Source organism: Manis javanica, chromosome 15 (assembly GCF_040802235.1).
Source record: "Manis javanica isolate MJ-LG chromosome 15, MJ_LKY, whole genome shotgun sequence".
Lineage (NCBI taxonomy): Eukaryota > Metazoa > Chordata > Mammalia > Pholidota > Manidae > Manis > Manis javanica.
Window position 1 is genome coordinate 66,474,870 of NC_133170.1, and position 22,177 is coordinate 66,497,046.

General features: G+C 41.1%; 1 protein-coding gene across 5 annotated transcripts in view; it reads right to left on the minus strand.

Moving 5' to 3' along the window:
• Positions 1–335: 335 nt before the first annotated feature.
• ZNF605 (zinc finger protein 605) overlaps positions 336–22,177 on the minus strand; it is a 68,277-nt gene continuing 46,435 nt past the window's right edge. Inside the window, exons 5-9 of one of the 5 annotated variants that reach the window (XM_073223850.1) lie at positions 19,008–19,339; positions 18,347–18,428; positions 12,373–12,493; positions 12,044–12,136; positions 336–8,772 (exon numbers count right to left, since the gene is read on the minus strand). In XM_073223850.1, the coding sequence (XP_073079951.1) occupies positions 6,980–8,772; positions 12,044–12,136; positions 12,373–12,493; positions 18,347–18,428; positions 19,008–19,072 (2,154 nt within the window). In that variant the 5' untranslated portion in view covers positions 19,073–19,339 and the 3' untranslated portion in view covers positions 336–6,979. Of the gene's footprint in view, positions 8,773–12,043; positions 12,137–12,372; positions 12,494–16,243; positions 16,425–18,346; positions 18,429–19,007; positions 19,340–22,177 lie in introns of those variants that run through there. The other 4 variants (XM_073223854.1, XM_073223852.1, XM_073223851.1 and 1 more) reach the window with 4 other exon arrangements.

A 22,177-nucleotide genomic window follows, 5' to 3' on the forward strand; every position in this document is an offset into this window, starting at 1 on the left:
AAGTAACTTAAGCAACTTTTACTCTCACAGTTCTGGAGTCCAGAAGTCTAAGGTCAGGGTTTTGACAGGTCTTGTTTTGCAGACAGCCACTTCCCACTGTGTCTTCACTTGGCAGGGAGAGAGCACAGTGGTGTGGGTGTCTCTTTAAGGGCACTAATCCCATCAGGGGCCCCACCCTTGTGATGTCATCTAAGCCTAGTCACCTCTCAAAGGCCTCATCTTAATTCCATCACATTGGGAATCAGGGCTTCAACACAAAAATTTGGGAGGACATAAATATTCAGTGCACATAACAGCATGAATATGTTTGATAAAAATAATAAAAGTGGTGATAGTTCTTATCTTGTACTCATCTTTTATTTAAGGAGATTTTTTAAACAGATTAGGTTTCATCACTAAGGATGATGCTAGAGGAGTACCAAACACCACCAGCTGGTTTAACAAGCTCTTTCCCATTAGGATTTTTCTAAAGAAAGAATTGGAATTGAACTTTATCATATACTTCTATTTACTATCTTTAAGCCTGTTAATGTGAATGTGTTATTTCATAGTAACAGAGTTTCTAAAATTAACCCATTGTTTAAATCCTAGGGTAAACTCACTTGTCACTGTTGTTTTTAATATATTGCTAGATTCAGTATGCTAAGGATATTTTGGATTTCTTTATTCATGTTCAAAGTGAGTCTGATCTATTTTCTGAAAAAAGTATCCACTTGATCTAAATTTTCATATTTTTAGCCTAGAGCTGTCATAATTTCCTCTAATTTTTGAAAACTGTCTATTAGTTTGCTTATTTTTCTCAAGCTTTTTGAGAGATTCATCACTTAATCAGCTTTTTCAAAGAATGTGTTAATAATTTTGTTGATAATCTCTATTGTATGTTTTTCTTTATCAGATACTGCAAGACCACTACAGTATCACTTTAATTTTAAATTGGAAAACTGGGAAACGCAAAAAGCTTAATTTGTCAAAAACCACACAGCAGCAAAATGGCTACTAATGCAAATGAGGTTGCCTTTGTGTTCCTGATCTTTTTAGACCCTTAATCTGAGTTTAGTCTGAAAAATGTAAGGACTTTAAGCTGCTGGAGAAATCAGCTGTTTTATAAGTATGGCATGATAGCAGTAAAACAGCACTTTGCTTCTGGGGAGTAGAAAGGTTCAAACTCAACTCTGCCACCTGGTAGCTGTATGACCTTGGTGAACTCAAGTAGCTTAGAATAAAATGATGGTCTAAACACTGAATGAGTAAACAGTAAAAAGGAATTAAAAGCGTATATATATATATAAAGACCTAAGCACAGAGCTCACTTAATGCAAGCACATGCATGTACACACACATCCCTGAAAGGTGCCACTGCATTAACAAGTGCCAGTTAGTGATTCTGATTCCTTCCATTGGAAAGCCTCTCAGCAAGGCACCAGTGTGCAATTTAACACCCACATGAAGGTACTGATCAAAGCAGGAACCAGACTGCGCTCAGGCTTGGGTGGAAAGCGCCGAGAAAGGAAGCCAAGGACAGCTGTCTTCTCTTGGCAGAGCATGGGACATGGGGTGGAGGGAGGATCCAGGCCTGGTACTGCTGCTGTGATCTTGGGCCAGACACAATCCATCCGTGTAAGGGGGAGGGAGTAGGTGATACCTGATTTGATTCCCAACCTCCAGTCAGTGGGCCTCCCAGCCCTCCTCTTGCAGAGGCACAGAGCAGGTGTGGGTGAGTCTTCCCACACGCCATGCCTCTTCTCTACTTTTTTTTTCTACTCTTGGTGCAATCTCTGAGTATCCTAATCTTTTAGGCCTCGGGGGATACAAGAGTCCCAGTTTAAAAAGTAAGCCATTTTCCCTCTACACAGACCCCAGGCTCCAGATGGGTGAGCTAAGGGGAGGGCAGAGCATTAACTCTTAACATGCCAACCACACTACTCATTGGAGGCACTTTTCTCTTTATGTTTTAGGTGTATCTAGATCACAATATGTTGGAAACTGGCAGGAGCTGATTTAGTTGGGATACCTATTTGTAATGGAAGCTAGAGTGTAGTTTCCAATGACCACATGCACATATTAATTCACTAAAGTTTACTCAGTAAACATGGGTGCAGAGATTTTCTTCCCAAACATAGCAGAGAATATAATGTCAGCAACAGGTCTGCACTAGCACAGCCTCCTCAGGCGCCTTGATCTCCAGATGCACCATCAGTGGAAACAAGTATCAGCAGCTTAGAGATTGCTCCTCAGAAAGAACAGCAACCTGACCTTTCCTTAGTTATTTCTTTTCCATTAAGTATTTGCTCTGTCCTTGTATGAGAAGCATGGCTGGTCGCATATCTCAGACATCATCACTTGACCCATTTGGCTTTATACAAATATATAATTAGGATAAATGCATATAACTTGCATACGCCCTCAGAGCAGCCCTGTAAAAATCATGGTTGGGGATAAACCCACATTACCACTTGGATGGCTGCAGTGATAGCAGGTCACGGTTTAAAGGCTCCCTTCATATGATCACACTATTATTATAAACAATAAAAGTTAATTGCTTCTCCTACCTTTATATGAGGCTGAGCTTGATGTGTTTTATAAATAATTTAAATGGCAGGAATACTTTAAATGAGAACTCCAAATTACAAATGCCACTTCACTTGTATTTCTCTCGTCATTTCACCTTACTAGTGACTGCTTCTACAACTACATTCTCTTTGTTGGGCACCTTTAATGATTTAGGTATTGTTAAATACCTGGACACACTGAGTAACAACTGTGCTCCCCCAACAAAGACTACACAAATGAAAGAATTATCAAATAGAATTATCAAATCCACAAATGTTGCCTCAGAACAAACTGACTACTTATTAAGGTTTGTGAGTTAATGTGGCAATGGGGTGTGTGGTGTGTGGTGCTGGGAGGAAACAGTACATGTAAATTTATTTCATTCTTTTGAGCTGATCATGACACGTTAACATTGCCTACTTCTAAGTTGCATGCAGAGATCATGAGATAAAATTTTCTAAGATGGTGAGAATGGCTTTTCCCTCCACTATATTGGCAAATAAAGGGGACCAGGGAGATCCTGGTGGTAGAAACTACTTTACAGTCATCTATAGATCATATAGTACCAGTACAGAGAAATAATTACAGGGAACTGTCATGATGTTGTGTTCCAATTATGCCTAAGTATTAAACAATTATTTCATTCACTAGCTAACTCCTTAAAGACAGGACCAGAGTGATAAGCAAGTTTATTAACACAGATTGTGAATAGTGCCTCCTGCAGTTGCACAAAATGGAAAACCTGCATGAAGAGCTCCTTCAAAGTGCGGATTGAAATGCAAGTCCAACGGAAGGAGAAAATACTGCTGTGTATCCTGATGGCAACTCTTCAAAAAAGAGGGCTGTACACCAGCAGGAAAGAATGACTGGGTGAGAGGGGATATAGAGAGGCGAAATTCTTAAGAGAGATCTGACAAGTGATGGGGAATGGTGCTGTCTACATTGGGCCTCTTTGGTCGTCTATTTCAACCTAAATTATTACGCTTTATAACGTTATAAATGAAGCAACTCTGGTTTAATCCTAGAAAAGTTCATTCTCTTTTGGCATAGTGTGATGAACACTGGTATGGAGCCTTTGAAGATATTCTCTATAGTAACTTTGACTACTGAAATGGTAAATCTTATCTATAGGTTACAGATTACATGAATTATATATAATAAAAAACAGAAGATGGAATGAGGATATTTTAACTGCACAACACAATTTTAAAAATGAGAGTACTAGGAAGTATAGTGCCTCACCCCATCTTTCTTCAGTCAGTAGTTATTATCTTCTTCCTTCACTTTACATATCATAAATAATAATACTTTCTTGCAGTTTGCTAACCCTGAGGTATCATAAGACTGTGTAAATGTTTTATTGGTTTCTATTATGAAGAAGAGTTTAGTAACAGCTATAGATGACTTGCATATATAGCAGATGGTAATCTCCAGAACCAATTACATTTACAGCAAAGCAAAAGCCACAAAAAACTGTTATAATTTCCACTGAACTGTTAAAACACAAATAGAAAATATTGATATATTTAGGGAGGGAAATCTTGATAGATGCCAATCTACATCCTAGGAGGCATATGTACCAGTAAATGATGCTCAAAATTTTGTTAAATTCTCCATTCACCATTTAACACATGGGCACAGAAAACAAATGGTACACTCAAAATATAACTCAGGAACATTTAATAAAGGGACTATTTACAGATATGTGTTCAGAATTAAGGAAACCAAACGGATGGGGAAGCACCCAGAAGCAAGTTTGTAAGAGGAAAGGGAATGTCATTAACTGAAAACTAAGGGATACAGCCATAAAAAGGGGCTACCCAAAGGAAGCTGTAGCGATAAGAGAACACAGGCATCTCCAAGACTGTGGTCCAGTAAGAAGGGAGGGAGAAGTAATAGATATTCCAACCTCTCTCTCCTCCCACCCCTCTATTCTCCTACTAGCACCGCCCACTTTGGAACCTAAGCAGAAACCTTAGTGAGCAGCCCCTACAGAACAGCCTCTGGAGATGCAGAGCAGAAAAAGGAGGAAAATTGATACGGAGGAGTACACAGCAATTAGTACAAATGCGGATCCAAAATACATGCAATTCCTGCTTGCAGCTGCTATAAATACAAGTCATCCTGAGCCGAGAAAATAGTTTTCTGACTCAGACGATGCAATCTATTTTTAAAGACTCAAACTTAAGTGCTATTGTTGTCACATACTTCTAAATAGATCATAACCTAAAATACACTGTGATTACTTTGGCTTTAAGCAGTCAATCACCTTTTCAAAAGATTTTAAAGTGAGAAAAACATCTTTTACATTTACCCACATAATCACCATTTTGAGAACTCTTCATTTGCCCCTCTAGATCCAAATTACTTAGTATTATTTTCCTGCTGCCTCAATGAAGGAAGATCTACAGGTGATAAATTCTTTTTGTTATTCAGAAAATGCCTTTTTTCCAGGGGTAAGGGAGCTTTCATTTATGAAAGCTATTTTTGGTGGGTAAGAGAACTCTAGGTTGCAGGGTTTTTGTTTTGTGTTTCCTTTGAGTAACTACGGACTCACTCCATTGTCCTCTAGCTTGCAGAGTCTACAGCTAGAAGCATGCCATCATTGGTTCCATGAGTGTATTGTGACTTTTTCTCTCCAGGTGCTTTATAGTTTTATAGTTGTTCTTTTTATCACTGATTTCCATCAATTTGACTATGATATCCATTGGCATGATTTCCTTTATTTCTTCTGTTTTGGGTTTTTGAGCATCTTAAATATGTAGTTATACTTTTCATCATATGTGGAAAATATTCAGTCATTATTTTCTCAAATACTTCCTTCTGCCTCATCTTTCCTCTCCTCCTGGGACTCCAATGACACATGTTATACCACTATAACCAATTCCCTATTCTCTGTTTTTCCTCCAGTCTCTTTCTCCATGTACATAATTTGGAAAGCTTTTATTCTTTCTCTTCAAGTTCATTATTTTTTTTCTTCTTCTATGTCTAATCTGTTAATTCCACTGAGATATTTTTTTCTTTAATTTTCAGATACTATTGTTTTCATCCTGAGAAGTTCCATTTGGACTTTCAAAAATGTATCTTCCACATCAGGTTTCAGCTTCATGGTTTCCTCTACATTTGTTAAAGCTATGTGAACATCCTTGTTTACTAATTCCAGTCACTTCAGTCTTACCTAGGTCTCCTATCTACTGACTGATTTTTTTCCTGGTAACAAGGCATATTTTTCTTTTGCATGCCAGGTAAGATTTTGGATGCCAGACATCGTGGGTCCTGAGTAGCTTTTAATCTAGGGTTAATTATGCTCACTACTAAGACAATAGTCTTCTGGGAATTCTACCTGGTGCCCATGTGTTAAAGTTGTTCCTACTCTGGCTGAACTATTCCCAGTTCTCTACTGATTTTTAGAAATTGTTAGGAATTGTCTCTGCTCTGCAGCAGTACTTTTCCTGATCTCAGGAGGTTTCCTTCCACACATATGCAGATCAGTACTAAGCCAGAGACTGAAAGGGACCCCAGAGGATTTCTGAAGCCCTCTCTGGGGAGCTCCCTCCTCTGTAGTACTTTTCCCTGCAAATTCTAGCTACCAGGGCCTCTCTCAATGCCAATTCAGCAACTCTTTTCAATTCAGCAAGATCACATTTGTTCCCTTCCCTGAACTGCAGCCTAGAAACTGCCACCAGGCAGAGGGCTCTGCAATTGTAGGCTTCACTCCACTGTGTCCACCTTCTGCCAGGGATCAAAAACCTGTGCTTGTCATATGTCTTAAACCCATTATGTTATATCCATTGTACAGTTTCTAGCTGTAAGGCAGGAGAATTAATCTGGTCTTTGTTATACCACCATAGCAGAAAGCAGAAGTCCTCACACTGAAAATATATCTACCACTTAAAAGTTATTATTATTTATAATATATATACAATGAATATAACTTTCTTATAGAATTATTTTACTAGGGCCATGCTTATTAGTTTCTTCAAATTATCAGGACAACTCCTCCATATGAAATCTCTAACATATAATATTCAGTAACTACTTTGTGTGTATTCTTACTGTATTATGGTTTATCCTTTCTTGAGCTCTCCCCTCACTTGCTACAATAGTCCTCCTGTTTAGGTCTTCTGAATATTTAATGAGCTGTCACTTTTGACTGAAAGGGTTTCTATTATTACAATATTTATAAGACTTCCACACTGATGAGTCATCAATGTGTAATAGGCTGTCTTCTGGGAGACAGCTTTCCTATAGTGTCTACTTTTTAAAATTTTCTCACCTTTTTGAATTCTGATAAGACTTGCCTTCCCAACAAAAGAAAATTCAACAGTCATTGCACCGATAGGGTTTCTCTCTGAATGTGCCCTCAGAAGTGTCAGAAGGCATTATATTTGATAGCAGGCTTTACAAAATTACTCCATTCTTAGGATTTCTATATTATATGGTCTCTCTGATGTACCAAGAGCTGTGACTTTCTGTTGAAGTTACTCCCACATTCACCACATCCATAATATTTATCACCTGTATGAATTCTCTGATGTCTCATAAGGTGTGATTTTCTAGTGAAAGACTTCCCACATTCAACACACTTATAGGGTCTCTCTCCCGTATGAATTCTCTGATGTATAATGAGCTGTGCCTTCTCAAAGAAGGCTTTTGCACAGTCACTGCAGCCATAGGTTTTCTCTCCTGTATGATTTCTCTGATGCTTAATGAGCTGCACTTTCTGAACAAATGCTTTCCCACAATCATTGCATTCAAAGGGCTTCTCCCCTGTATGAATTCTCTGATGCCTAAGAAGCTGTGGCTTCCAAGCAAAAGCTTTCCTACATTCACTACATTCAAAGGGTTTTTCTCCAGTATGAGTTCTCTGATGGTGAATAAGACTTGACTTCTCACTGAAGGTTTTTCCACATTCACTGCACTTGTAAGGTTTCTCACCTGTATGTGTTCTTTGATGTGATATCAGACTTGACTTCTGAGTGAAGGCTTTCCCACATTCACTGCATTCATAAGGTTTCTCTCCAGTGTGAGTTCTTTGATGTGTTAGGAGCTGTGACTTCCCAAAGAAGGTTTTTCCACATTCAACACATCCATAGGGTTTCTCTCCTAAATGAATTTTTTGATGTCTCATTAGCTCTGACTTTTTAAAGAAGGCTTCTTCACAATCACTGCATTGATAGTTCTTCTCTCCTGTATGAGTTATTTGATGTTTAGTAAGTTGTGGTTTTCTGATGAAGGCTTCACCACATTCACTGCATTCATAGGGTTTCTCTCCTGTATGAATCCTCTGATGCCTAATAAGGAGTGAGTTCCTGCTGAAGGCTTTTTTACATTCACTACATGCATAAGGTTTTTTCCCTGTGTGAGTCCTCTGATGAGTAATGAGCTGAGATTTCCAAAAGAAGGCTTTTCCGCAATCACCACATTTATAGGGTTTCTCTCCTGTGTGTGTTCTCTGATGTGTAATGAGCTTTAATTTCTGGGAGAAAGCTTTCCCACAGTCACTGCAGCCATAGGGTTTCTCTATTGTATGGGTTATCTGATGTCTTTTAAGCTGTGACTTCCTGCTAAAGGCTTTTCCACAGTCATTGCATCCATAGGGCTTTTCTCCTGTATGAGTTCTCTGATGTAAAATGAGCAGTGACTTCCTAATAAAAGCTTTTGGACATTCATTACACCCATATGGTTTTTCTCCTGAATGAGTCCTTTGATGAATAGTGAGCAATGACTTCTGTGAGAAGGCTTTTCCACAGTCACTGCATCCATAGGGCTTCTCTCCTGTATGAGTTCTCTGATGTATAAGAAACTGAGACTTTTTCTTAAAAACTTTGCCACATACTATGCATAAATAGACTCCTGTATGGGTTATATGATTTGTAATGAGCCATGACTCTTCGTTGCTGGCTTTTATACAGTTACTGCAATCACAATATTTTATTCCACCATGAATTTGGGCAGGTTTGATATAGAATAATAATTTCTTATTGAGTTCATCAAGTTTCTTTCTTCCACAGTTACTTTTTGGAATGAGAAAGTCAAAAGGATGTTTCAAACTTTTTTCACCTATGCCATATTTATGGGGTCTCATTGCTAAATGAACAAAGTTAATGCTTGAATGAAATATTTTCCAAGAAACATCATATTCATGGCCTCTCTCCATACTTTTTAGTTTGTCTTGATTATCTTGGTGCCACATTTTGAGATTATCTAGCCAGACTTCTTCTAAAAAAGAAAAAATGAACCACACTGTGTAAATCCCTCAATGATTATGCTTATTGAATAAAACTTCTGAAATGGAGCCTACAATCCCAGTTAAAAAAAATAAAACAAAACCCCAAAATACAATGTCTTCTTACTGGGCACTGGAAATTTAACAGATTTCAAAATAACAAATGTTTAGAAATATGAACTTTTAAATAAGGAAAAAGGCAATATACTCAAGGAACAGTGATCATGAGATAAAAGAAACTGGAGTAATTTCTAATCAAATACTGAAGTGGTTAATTTACTTATTCAACAGTAATTACTGATTATCTATTATGTGTCCAGAACTTGTTAGTAGAGAAAGATCAGGGAAGTGGACAGATAAGCAACCACCATCAGAGGGTTCACAATACAGTGAAGACTGAGAATAACGAGTATACAAAAAAATCAAGATTAGTGTAAGTTGTTGAATGCTGAAAAGGAAGAAATACTGAGAATGATGCAGTATGTAGGATACCAACTTTACACCTGAAAGATGAGAAACATTAGTTTTCTGTACTGTCACTACACTTAAAGAACATTCTCATTCACAATCATAACCTGAATCACTGATATTCACTTCACAATCAGAGCTATTTTGTGGAATTATCCAAGAGTTCTCCAGAGCTCAGCATCAATATTTTTATTTAGGTTTTTTGACATATTAACTGAATCTATAATCTATGTATTGAATCTATATTTAATGCTATCAATGAAATTATTCCAAACCACGAGATTATTTGTATAACATTAGGATATTTTTTTTACCCTGTTAAGTACAAATGTTTGTGATTCTCAATATAACCATTTACTGAATATTTTAAAGTGATCTTTTAAAAGTTTGTTTACTTTATGATAATCTTTACTGTCAATTATGAGGTAATACTCCCAGAAAATACTCTGCAAGATGAAAGACTTGGAAAGATCTCAAATATAAGGCAGCTACTCCTTTTATGTGGGATCATTTTGGCTGGGGGGAAGAAGCTTTAACTAAACTCAAATATATCAGAAACTCAGATGAAGAATTAACTATAGCTGAATTTGGAGAAGAATGAAAGGATTTTTGAGTTTAAGTGAATAGAGATGACTATGGAAAGAAGTCTGGAGACTAAAAGTAAGTGCCACATATAGACATGAAAGTGTGAGATCCACTAGAATTTATAAAAAGTGTTTCATGAGATGTAAGAGTAAAGAAAAATAAAAAATCTTAATTAAAACATAATCAAAAAATAAGATTAAGAAACATTCAAATTAATAATGATATAAAACAATATTAAAGTATTTCAACTGTATCAAAAAAATCTTGTCATTTTGGGAAACAAGTGGGCTTCTACTGGCATTCTTGTAGGTCAAAGTGCAGGTGTGTGCCCACCTTTTCTGTTTCTTCAGTCCATTCTGCCTTCAGGTCACCATGTTTCAAACTCATATTCTAATTCCAGTCCTGTTCCCTCCCAATTCTAGTCTCCACACAGCAGCCAGTAATCTTTAGAAATGTAATCAGGCCATCTTATCCTTGCTTAAAAACCCTTTGATAAACTCAAATTTTCACCATGGCTTGCATATGCCCACATGCCCTAGCTCTTTCCCACTTTTCTGACATCCTTTCACAGCACTCTTGCTCACTACTTATCAGCAACACTGGATTCTCACCCTTTGATCCCACAGGCCTTTTCTGTCTCAGTACTTTTGCACATGCTGTCCCATCTATTGGCATGTTCTCCCCAGCTTTCAGCATCCTGGCTCACATTAAGTCTAAGCATCATTTTAAAGGCACACTAATAAATACCCTGTTTACTTCCTTCACGATACTTATCAAATAGGCAATCATCTTACTCCTATTTGTCCCACTAGAATGTAAACCCTGAGGACAGGGAACAGGTTTGTATTTGTCACTGATGCATCTCCACTACATAGCATATAGCACACAGTAAGCCCTCAGTATACAGTAGGGTAAACACTGTCCACTTACTACTGAACTTCTAAAGCAGTTCCTTCCTGTATCATTAATCTTGAAAATTAACTTTAAATTTAACACAAATGCTTCAGTTTAAATACTATTATTGATAGTTTATATTTTCTTCTAAATTAAAATTCTCTGTTCCTGCAAGGTTATTTCATGACTCTTATGTTCTCTGAATTCCTCATTCCACACAATAGCAATGACTACAAATTAATGAGGGGATTTAAAAGCTATCTTCACAGTTTTTCCAAACTTCATGTACCCAGACCTAATAATCCATATGAATAGTGACTAGACATTTGTAATTTTTAATATTTCCCCAGGTGAGCTGAGATACTTGCTTAAGTGAAAACCTTTACACTAAAGAACTACTTGATGTTCCTTAAAGAACATTCACTGGAGATGAAAATAAGAACTCAAACTGAAGAGAGTGACACTGTCTAAACAGGGAAGGCACCCTATAATCAAAGGCCAAATGCAGAGCAAAATGTTTAAGGGACAGGAGGAAGAAATAAGTTCAGAAGTGACCAAAGGAAAAAAGGGATAGATACAATGTTGCCATGCCATGAGGATCTTCAACATAATGGAGCTAAAACATCACAGAGCAGGTCATGGGTCTTCAACCCCAGCAGATTCAGTGACTGGGAAGAATGAGAAGCTTTAGAGAAGTTAAACAACAAACTTTGCACCAGAAAGATGCCCTGGAAGCTGCCTGCAGAGTTCAGTCTGCACAGAGCAGGCAAGAGGGAGAACCTGTTCTGTGTTTAAGGAATTTGACTTTTATTCCATACCTATGGGTTCACCTTCTGAGGGTTTAAAACAGAACTCTGGCAAAGTAGAGAGAGAAAATAAAAATAATAAAGGAAACTTAAAGGAATCAATGTTACTTAAATTGAGAAAAATTTATGAATTCTTAAAGAGGAGGAAAGAAACCTACCTGTGTAGGTAGGACTGAGGCAGGAGGGAAAGATAAGGAGATTGAGAAGCTAGCCCTACACAGGAAAGTAAGGTCCTAAACGACTGGCCATCAACTTGTGCTTCTGGATAGGTAAGAGGGAGTATATTGCATCATTGCCTCCATGCTAAGAGTACACATCTGATCAGGTGCTGACCAGGAAATAGAGAACATTAAAGATCATTAGGATCTCATGTCACCAGTCCTGAGTCAACTCTAAAGATGTAAGAACTTAAAACACAGTTTTATAAATAACATTTCAAAAGTGCCAAAAGTGCCATCAAAAGCTTGAGACATAACTTTCACTGTATGCAATTATTATGATTATTTCTCACCTGAAAAGTTTTGACTTAGGATTTCTTCATCTATCATCCATGGCTCTTCTTGCTCCAGCTTGAAAATTGCATCAGGTTTGATAATTTGAAAACCTGTTAATTGGAAACATAATTAACTTGGACCTAACTGCTTGGGATGAGGGACTCTTAAACATGAATAATATTTTACTACAAAGACTATAAAGTAAAGCAATTGAACAAAAATCTTTCAGTTGTATATAGAAGTCAATGCATCTTTGATACCTGAAACATAAATCCAAAAATCAGTAAACATCATAGAGGCCCCACAATTACTGGGCACACACTACATTACATAAGGATATTCTTACCCAAAAAAACTAGATTGCTATAGTTCTCCAACATAACATCTCTGTACAAGTTCTTTTGAGAAGGATTAAGTAGCTGCCACTCTTCCAATGTGAAATCCACAGCCACATCCTCAAACGATATCTAGAAAAACATGATTCCTGTTAAATCTGAAGTGAATCTCATTGTAGAACATAGGCATTCTGCTCTACAGTGATAGGCAGCCGCTAAATTGGCCCCAGTGATTCCTAACTCCTGGTATTCATGCTTTGGCATAATTCTCACCTCTTGAATATGGGCTGCACCTACTGACTCACTTGCACTAAACAGAATAGGGCAGAAGTGATACAACATCACTTCCAAGATTAGGTCATTGAAGAAGGTGGCCTCCATCTTGGGAATCCTCTTTTGCCCCCTCTAGGGAAATCCAGCTGCTGTGTTGTGAGGCAGCCCTGTGGACAAGTCCCTGCACAGGAATGGGGAGGCCTGCCAAGAGCCCTGTGAATGAGCCTCGAAAGGGTCACCACCCTGTTGAATCTGGAGGTGACCGCAGCCCTTCTCAACAGCTCGACTACAGGGTCGTGTGAGTCCTGAGCCAGAATCAAATGGGTAAGCAGCTGGCAGATTCCCAACCCACAGAAACTGTGAGATAACTGTGTTTTCAGCCTCTGAGGTTTGGGTAATTTGTTACATAGTAGCAATGGATAACTAACATAATATCCTAATCCCACATTACACTTGGAGAGAGAAACAAAAGTGTTATTAAAATATATGAATTCATTCATCTATCCACCCATCTATCCACTGAGTAAGAAATTGGAATAAGCTGTGTTTAAATCAGTATAGTGTTTCTCAAAGAAGGTACTACTGGCATTTGGGAAAAATCCTTAGCTGAGCAAGATTGCCCCATGCAGTGTAAAACCTTTGGCATGCATGGCCTCTATCTGCTAAATGACAGTAAAATTTCTCGTTCACCATCAAAACCAAAACCACATTGATATATCTAAAACCTCTCCTCACTCCAGGGTGGTTCCACTTGCAAATAGGAACAACTAGCCAGCTCCTTTAGAGACCTTCTAGAGAACACATATATTGGGCAGTTAAGGGCCCCAGAACTGTAATAGATGCTATAAATATAAAGATGAGTAAAAAATCGTGTTCTCAAATACTTTTCAGTCTTTTCAGGTCAGAGGAAATAAGGTCGCAGAAGCCATGAAACAAGTACCTGCAGGGGATGAGGACAGAGGCAAAGGCACTAGAACAGCAAACACAGCTGCAGGGCTCACTGCCTGATTTCAAGACAGGTGACACTCATGAAGTGATAAATACTTGGGTGAATTACACAGAGAAGAGAGCCCAGCAGTAGACCCCCACAAACACACCCATTTGATTTGTGACAAAGGAGCAAAAGCAATTCCACGGAGAAAGGAGTCTTTTCAACCCATGGTGCTAGAACTGTGTACCCATAAGCTAAAGAATAAACCTCAACACATACCTCAAAATGGATCCCAGACCTCAAGGTAAAACATAAAACTATAAAGCTTTTAGGAGGAAAAAGGAGAAGGAGACAACCTGCACGACCGTGGGTTTGGCCATGAGTTTTTAGATACAACACTGAATACATGGTCAATTTAAGAAAAAAATTTATAAATTGGACTTATTAAAATTTTTTTCTCTGTGCAAGACACTGTTAAGAAAAAGAAAAAAACAAGGCACAGACTATGAGAAAATATTTGTAAATCACTTATCTGAGAAAGCATTTCAGAAAATATAAAGAACTCTTAAAGCTCAACAATAAGAAGAAACATTAAAAAAGATCTTAATATGTACCTCACCAAAGATGCAGTCAGAAATTTAACACATGAAAAGGTGTTCACCATCATATGTCAATAGGAAAATACTAATTGACACTATAAAGAGATACTATATACTACAAAATGGCTAAAGTTAAAAAAGAAACATAGCCTACAAATGCAAGTGAGCATGTGGAGCAAGAGCAACTCTCAGCGATGGTAGGAACGCAAAACAGTTTGATGGCTTTGGAAGATGTCCGGGCAGCTTCTCATGAAGCTAAACACAGACTCACCACACAATCCAGCCATCCCACTCCTCTGTATGTTCCCACCTAAGTGAAAACTTATGCTCACCTGAAAACATGTTCAAGCCTGTGTGCTGATGAACACAATTGCTAACAACTGGAAGCAACCAAGATGTTCTGCAAAGTGAATGGCTACGCACCCTGGTGCTTCCACATGGCAGAACACCATTCAGTGACACAGCACAGCAATAAAAGGAACCAACTACCGATACAAACAGCAGGGATGGATCAGAGATACGTGTGAGAAAAGCCAGAGCCAAAGGTTGCACAGTTACAATTCCATCCTGTGACCCTCTGGAAAAGGCGTAATTGTGAGAACAGATCCATTGTTTCTAGCAGTCAGGGATGAAGGAGGTGAGTCAGGGAGTTCTTTTGGTGAGGTGGGACTGCCAAGTCCTGACTGTGAACAGAGTCATTAATTTATATGTGTTTTAACATGCAAATGAGGAGTCCAGTTCCTAGTGCAAAACCAGGATTTTTCAGGCCTAACCACAGGCAATTACAAAGGCTTTCCCTGGCAGGCCTCATGAGAGCTATACACCAGGCCTCCCTCCCCACACCAGGCCTGGTGTGCAGTCAGCATACCACAGGCTCCAGAGAACTATTATTCTGGTCCTTACTGGAGGTACTCTTGGTCTTGGCGTATTGTCCACCTGCTAAACTTTGCCCCCAGGCCCTGGCAGGAACTGCTAAAATCAGGGCCATGAGAGGGGTACTTGGAAGACCATTAACCAACCTACCTCTTGGGCTATAGTGATACCATAGGCAAGCCCCTGTGGGGACAGGCCATTCAGATAAAAACCAGTTCTGCCCCTAATAAGCCTGTTGTTAGCCAAGAGCAAGCAGACATGCTCGCCCCCCTGTAGCCATGAGAGGATAGCCCCTGGAATGTGGTATTGCTCTAGATAGGGCCTATGTGTGTGTGCTGTCAGTGTCACAGGAGGTGCCTCAACAGCATGGGAAAGCTGCCGGGAGGGAAGAGGGGAAGGCTAGCTAGGCAGAAGAGAACTGTTCTGAAAGGCGAAGGGGAACTACAATCTGTTCCTTATGTCTGAAAGTGAGGAAGCAGAGCGGAAGGCAGAGACCCTCGTGCCTGGCTGGCCAACAGCAGCAAAGACACTTGCACCTAAGTGTGCCCAAATTCTAATAGACAGTTTCTAGGGCTATCTGTAGGTTCTGTAATGATCAGTTCTGCTGGATGATTCAGGTTTCTTTCCTAGTGAGGGGGTGTACTCCGGGCCTGTTCCAGCCCTCTAACAAGCTGTGTCCTGAGCTCTCCTTCAGATCCATGCCCTAGCTCACAGTAAGGAATTCTAGAAGAATAGCTCCAAGAAGTATGTTCATTTATTATAGGGCTTATTTATTATAAGGTTCCTGTTTTAAGACTCTTGTCTGCTAGATCATCTACATAAACAGTTTTGAGAGTGTTTTCTTTATACATAATGATCAGGAAATGTTTGCTTCTACTGAGTTAAGTGGTCTGCTTTGTAACAGAAGAAACCATGGAACTATTCCTGCTTCCCTTAGTGTCTCAGCTTCTGGGAATATCTGAGGAGAGCCGGAAGTTCACTCCTAACAAGGGAGGACCTTCTTTCTTATATACTGTCTTCCAACCATAACACTTTTTTATGGGTCTGTAATCTACTTTGTGTTTATTTTGACATATGCTTTCCCAAGTTTATATTTTTTGGTTATAATTTAAATGTATTTAGACCTTTCCTGCTGGGTGCAGAGATTCCTGTGAGCTTCACCACATCCACAGAAAAACAACTGCTGGAGGAAGACACATAACTCACCTGGGACCTAATCATTTTCTGCTGCTCGTGGAAAATCTGCTCTGTTCTGTGACTTCTCTCTGTCCTGATGCTTTGGAGAAAGGCCTCTGGTCAAAGGTCTGTAATCTGAGAGTGCACCTCCACTCCTGAGGCCTCTTCTTTCTTATCTCATATGAGTTCTCTTGTTCCTGAGAGCCATGGCCTGGAGATGCAGTGGGAATTTTATTTTAGATGGTGTAATTAATTTGGGACCCTATATACTGGTTCTCTCTTACCAGGAACTCAAGCAAGTTGTTTGCTAGACTCAAATCAGGACTAGTGGTTAAGAAACAGGATAGAAGGTGAGCTCCTGGCATGTCTCATTGAACTGGACCACATCTGGGCCAGATCTGCACCACACACTGCACTCTACAGCCCTGGCTGCCACCTGTGAATGAGAGTGAAGCCCCTTGCCTAACTGGTTCAACGGGAGAAGCACTACATCAATCCTCTCTGCAGAAGACATCAACCACGTCTGGAAATACAGTCTTGGCTCTCTCATTTTGCAGCAATATTTCTTGGGGATACTTAAGTGAAATTACTTGCAGAGATACTACTGAGTAAATACAACTCATTTGTAGGCAGGATGGTAAAAAGAAAAGGGCTTTTAGATCAAAAGAGTGATGTAGTCTAAGGTACTGGCTTTCTACTCCAAAATCAGCTCTGGAGCAAAAGGAAAATGTACATAGATCAGAGGAACTCAGGGAAATAGTAAAAAGAAGAGAGACCCTTGGGGAGCCTGAGGCAGCAATGAAGCTGACAGCTTGGGTACGGGTCTGCAGCTACAGGCTAGAACAGAAGGTAGCAAAAGGAGAGGCCCAAGGAAACATGCTATATTGCTTCCCTCTCAGCTTATACTGGGACAAATACTACCTGCCCTTCCCTAAGCAGTCAGTAGGAACAGCAAAGGCCACAGGCTTCCAAGTGGTCGTGGAGACAGATAAAAATCCCTGCCAAGTTAGGGAACCATGGAAATGGCAAGAGCTGAACAGCTGCTCCCAGCATTTACTCATCTCCACCTCCCCTTCATACCCAGGGAAGCTGCTCCATATTCAGCTTCTTTCTAAGACCTCTGATCACTTATAAGGGGCCGCTTATAAGGGTGGTGGGACATGGGGCTGACCAGTGGTTCTACAGGGTCCACACTATTGGCTCCTTCCCTCCCTATTGCTCCAAGAGTCTGGCCCCACCACTTCCTTAATGCAAATTACCAGAGCATGTAGGAGAAACCTAACCAGCCTGATTTTGGCACCTGGTTCCAAGTTATAAAACTACCTTTCCTCATAAAGATGTGAGCAGTCTCTTCTTTCTTTGGATAAAGGTAATTAGCTGATGAGGATGGCCATCCCAATTTCTAAGTGAATGTAGAATGAACTACATGTGACAAATTATTAATCCTAAGAACGTGTATGTAAGAGGCATACTGGCAGGTTACACAAAAGGAGGCTTCTATTGGAGACTGTTGAGAATTAGGCTTGGGGTTGATTAATGATTGTGCACTGAGTCCCCTATACAGAATTTTATTGTTGTTAACAACCATTTGATCAATAAATATGAGAGATGCCCTCTCAAAAAAAAAAAAAAAGTGAAATGGACTGTTAGGGAAATATGAAGCTTGTATTAAAAGTTTAATTCTCTGAACAGTCAAAACAATTGTGGGTGAGGAAAAGAAAGATGTATATTCCTCAATAAACTTTTCCATAGAAAAAGCAAAGAAAAAAAAGGAGGCTTCTTTCTGCTTTTGCAATCTCTTTGCAGGCTGCCTGATGTTCACTGCATTCTGGGTCAATTTTTATTCAATAATGAAACTGCTTTTCTTTCCTTTCTACTTTTGAGAAAAGGTTTTTGGATTGGTAGATTTTAGTTTTAGTTATTCCTCCAACAGGCCAAATAACCAGATAACTGAGTAAAACCACTGTTTAAACCTTTTAAAAAGATCACCAACTGCATAACAGGTATCATTTTAGGCAGAATTACTGGAATAGAGAGATCAAAACTTAAGCATCATAAGAAAAAAAATACTACATCTTGATGTACACTGTTACACTTGAAATTTCCTCACTGCCCGTGGACCAGGTCACTTACATGCAGCTGGATCTGGATCAGAGTAAAGGATGTCACGGGCACGGGGTCACACAGGGGTGTTACTTTCTTTGTAAGACTGTACCTGGAGATAGTGTCCAAAAAACACTCAGTAAACTTGGGACAAGAGGAAGAAATTCCACCTTTCATAGCAACTCGGCCAGCAGAGATCTAGCACTTGCTGTCTATGCCTGTGGTCCAGGAACAGTTGGAGAGGCGTCTTTACAACTCGGTCTCCACAAGCTGACAGGCTAGCCAGGAAGACCAAAAGTGGTGGAAGGTCGGTGGGCACCAGCCCATAAAATAAACTGAGCGAGGAGAGCATGTAATACCTGAAGAAGATGTAAAGCAACACCTCTTTGTTTGCAGGCACTGTCTTTAATTAAAGACTGGGGAGGTATCTCCCACTCCTCTGCCACACCTGAGAGGAGAGTGTGCCTGAGTGTTAGCAAACTGGCAGGTTTTGCCCCAGGGCAGCTAACAAGACTGGAGCTAGAACAGCAGCCCCACTGACCTGAGTGGGCCGAGAATTGGAGACAGACTGAACAGCCTGCTGCCATCACCACCCGCTGGGAACCCTATGCCACAGCTGGCAAAGCCCACCCCATGCAGACAGCGAGTTGAGAAGCAGGCAACATGCTTGAGAGCACTGAGTAGCACTCACCTGACCGTCTGGATCAGCTCCTGGCCCTGTCTCCTGAGGGCCTTAAATACATTCCTCCTTGTCATGGAGAGAATTGAGGGAAGACCCAGGCCAGGGACAGAGGCAGGTCCCAATGTCACCAAAGTAAAGAGGACGTTGTGAGGCGGTCTGGGAAGAGGCTGGATTCTGAATTTTGACCCAAAGCAGTGGCAGTGGAGCAAGGGCAGGAAAAGTTGCTAGATGGCAGATGTGGTTGGGGCTAATGTGGAGCTCAGACTTCCAGAGTGAAACTGGACTCTAGTCCCACGGGAAGAGCGTAGGGCCTGAGGGCAGAACTCTCAGGAAAAAATGCCCTGGAAGAGAAGAGAACAATATCCTAAGGAAAATCACCTCTTTCTGAGATGCTAAGGAGCTCCTCCAGGCTCCTGGGCACAGGTAAGGGTCTCAACAGTCTAGGAAGCCCTGTGGGAATCCGCGAGAGTAAAGAGACTCCAGAGTTACTGCTATTTAAACTTGACGTACCTAAACTAAGCTCAAGGCCCACCTGCCCTGGAAGCTTCTCTTTAGTTTGGACCCACTTGGGGTTGATGTACAACATTTTCTAACTATCTCCTCTGGAAAAAGGAATGTGCAGACTGGACTAACCTCCAGTCAGCCTGGCTTCCTCTTTCAGGATCCTGACACTCCCATACTCTGCTCTCACATTCCCATCTAATTTCTCACACACATTTGCACTCTCACACAGACACACACACTCAAATCTCTTTTAATGGCCAGGAGAACAGCAGTTTGCCACCTGCCTCTTACTACCAAGGCCCCGTTCTGGTCACATAGAGAGACCAGTGAACAAACAGCCATCAGGGCCACTGAGAACTTTTAAACAAGGATATATTTAAGTAAAAGGGGCCATTACTGACCATCAGTCCTGTGCTGGGTGAGAGGGGCCAGAGAACACAGAGAGAGAATGTGCTTACTTCAGAGCACTCACTCTGACAGTTCTGCCAGAGCCAATGCATGACCAAAATTCATTCAGATGCACCCAAGCCCACAGCCAGCCTCACAGGCCCACTATTGCCAACACCCAAAGGCCCCTCCAACACCAGTCCCAAAGACAGCCTCCATCACACAAACCCCACAGACCTTGAATGACCAAACCCCACCACTGCACCCCACATACCAACTCTCAAACCCCATAAGGCCCCCAGTCACTCACACTGACCCCTGAGGATTCTCCAGCCCCAAGGTTACTGAATACAACAGGCCTCTCATCTGTCTCCAGACCATTTAACCAACAAGCCCCATTATCACTTACTCCATCTGGCTATCACTCCCCAGGACCCTGATTATGGATTTCACAGCACCCTCCAAGACACATACACACCCAGGACCTTGAAACACACACACTGTGGGTCTCAGTGACTCCTCCAGCAAAGCCAGTAACAAAACCAATCCACAGGAGTGCACAGACAAAGAAATCCAGGTCTCCACAGCCTACCTGGCAGAACCCGCTGGACCTTATTCCTGGTCACAGCAGGCTCTCCCTCACTCAGCCCACACATCAGCCAGTCACCTCTATAGGGCCCTTGATTGCTTGCAACCCCACAACCCTAAATCACTGATGACCTCAGGCTTCTAAACACTGATGTCAAGACACCCCATCACCCCCATTCAATAATATCCGATCTATTTACTGCCTAGAAACTGAGTCAGCGAAACCCCAGTGAGTCCCAGAGGACCCCCACAGAACTCCTACACCCCTCCTCAGGTGCCCATTATTACTCTCAGCCCCTCCCCGGCCTAATATCTCCCACCACCACCTGCCACCACTAAACTCCAAAGGATCCCCAACACTTGACCACACAGGGTCCCCAACCATTCACGATGTCCCACTCTCTACATGTTCACCCACCACTCACTACACCACAGGGTTCTCCGAATCCTTACCCTGAAAAGGCCTCTAGCTCTGCACAAACACTTTCAGCCATGCTTCTCCAAACTCCAATTACTACCCCTACAGCCTGCTCACTCCCTGCTCCCAACAAGCCACCCATCCATTGACTGGTCACGACACAATGTCCCACTCTCTGATGCCTAATTACAAGATGCCCCCAAACAGGCCTAGACAACACACCAGTACAAGCCACCCTAGTCACCCCCTACCACAAACGCTGCCACCGGAACTGTCAAACAAATGCAGACTCAGTAAGGAAATACTTTATTCCAAAGGATTATTGGGTTGGGGCAGGGAGAAGGGGTTCACAATAGAGACCACTATGGCCCTAACTGGTGCAGGCATCTTTGCAAAGCAAAAAAAGTGTTTTGGTTTCTTTTATAGACAGGAGTAAACAGTTAGAAGAACCCAGTGTGGGGAAGTGGGAGGAAGGGGTGGCTGATCAGATAGAAGAGCAACAGAACATTTTACCACAGGCAGGCCAGTTCTCAGGAAAGGCTGTGTGCTGCTCAAACTCAGGGTGGACCAAAGTTCAGGGAGCTAGGGAAGGAGAGGAGCTGAAACCCATCTGGTTAACAAGCATTTTTTTCCAACTGATCAATGGGGAGGACAGTTCAGCTAATCACTGATGAGACAAAGGATGAGAATTTGGAATGTCAGCACCCGGGCTTATCATAGTTCAACAAGGGATCACATGCGAATCGTACCTAGGCAGATTGGGAAGGGTGTTCTTTGCAGTTAAGTTGTGTTGTGGAAAACAAGGCAGTAGCATCTCTGACCTTCTCATTTCCTAGAAGCCCAGGGCTCAGCTAAAATACATCACTGTCACAACCACTCCAAAGAAATCCTCAGTCCAACAACTCTGACCCCTCTAAATGTCCCCAAACAGACCACCCCAAAAGCATACAAATCATTGGTCACCAGACTCCTAATTATTCCAAATCAAACCTCAAGCTATCTCCCTAATGGTACACACTCACCCCCGCCCCTTCGCTCCCGCCGTTTCCGGAGGGCAGCCTCGGGGCCCCCTCATTCCCAATCCCTGCAGCCTCGGCCCCAGAACTACCGATTTCCAAATCCACGAACTGCCCCAGAATCCCCTGTCAATGACTCACCCGAAGTCCACGGTCACCCCATAAATTCCCTCCAGTGATTTCACAACCACCTCTTCCCTCCCTTCCCAAGGCCCAAGTTACAAATCTTCAGACACTCCAAAATCTTGACCCTCAAGTGTCCCCGA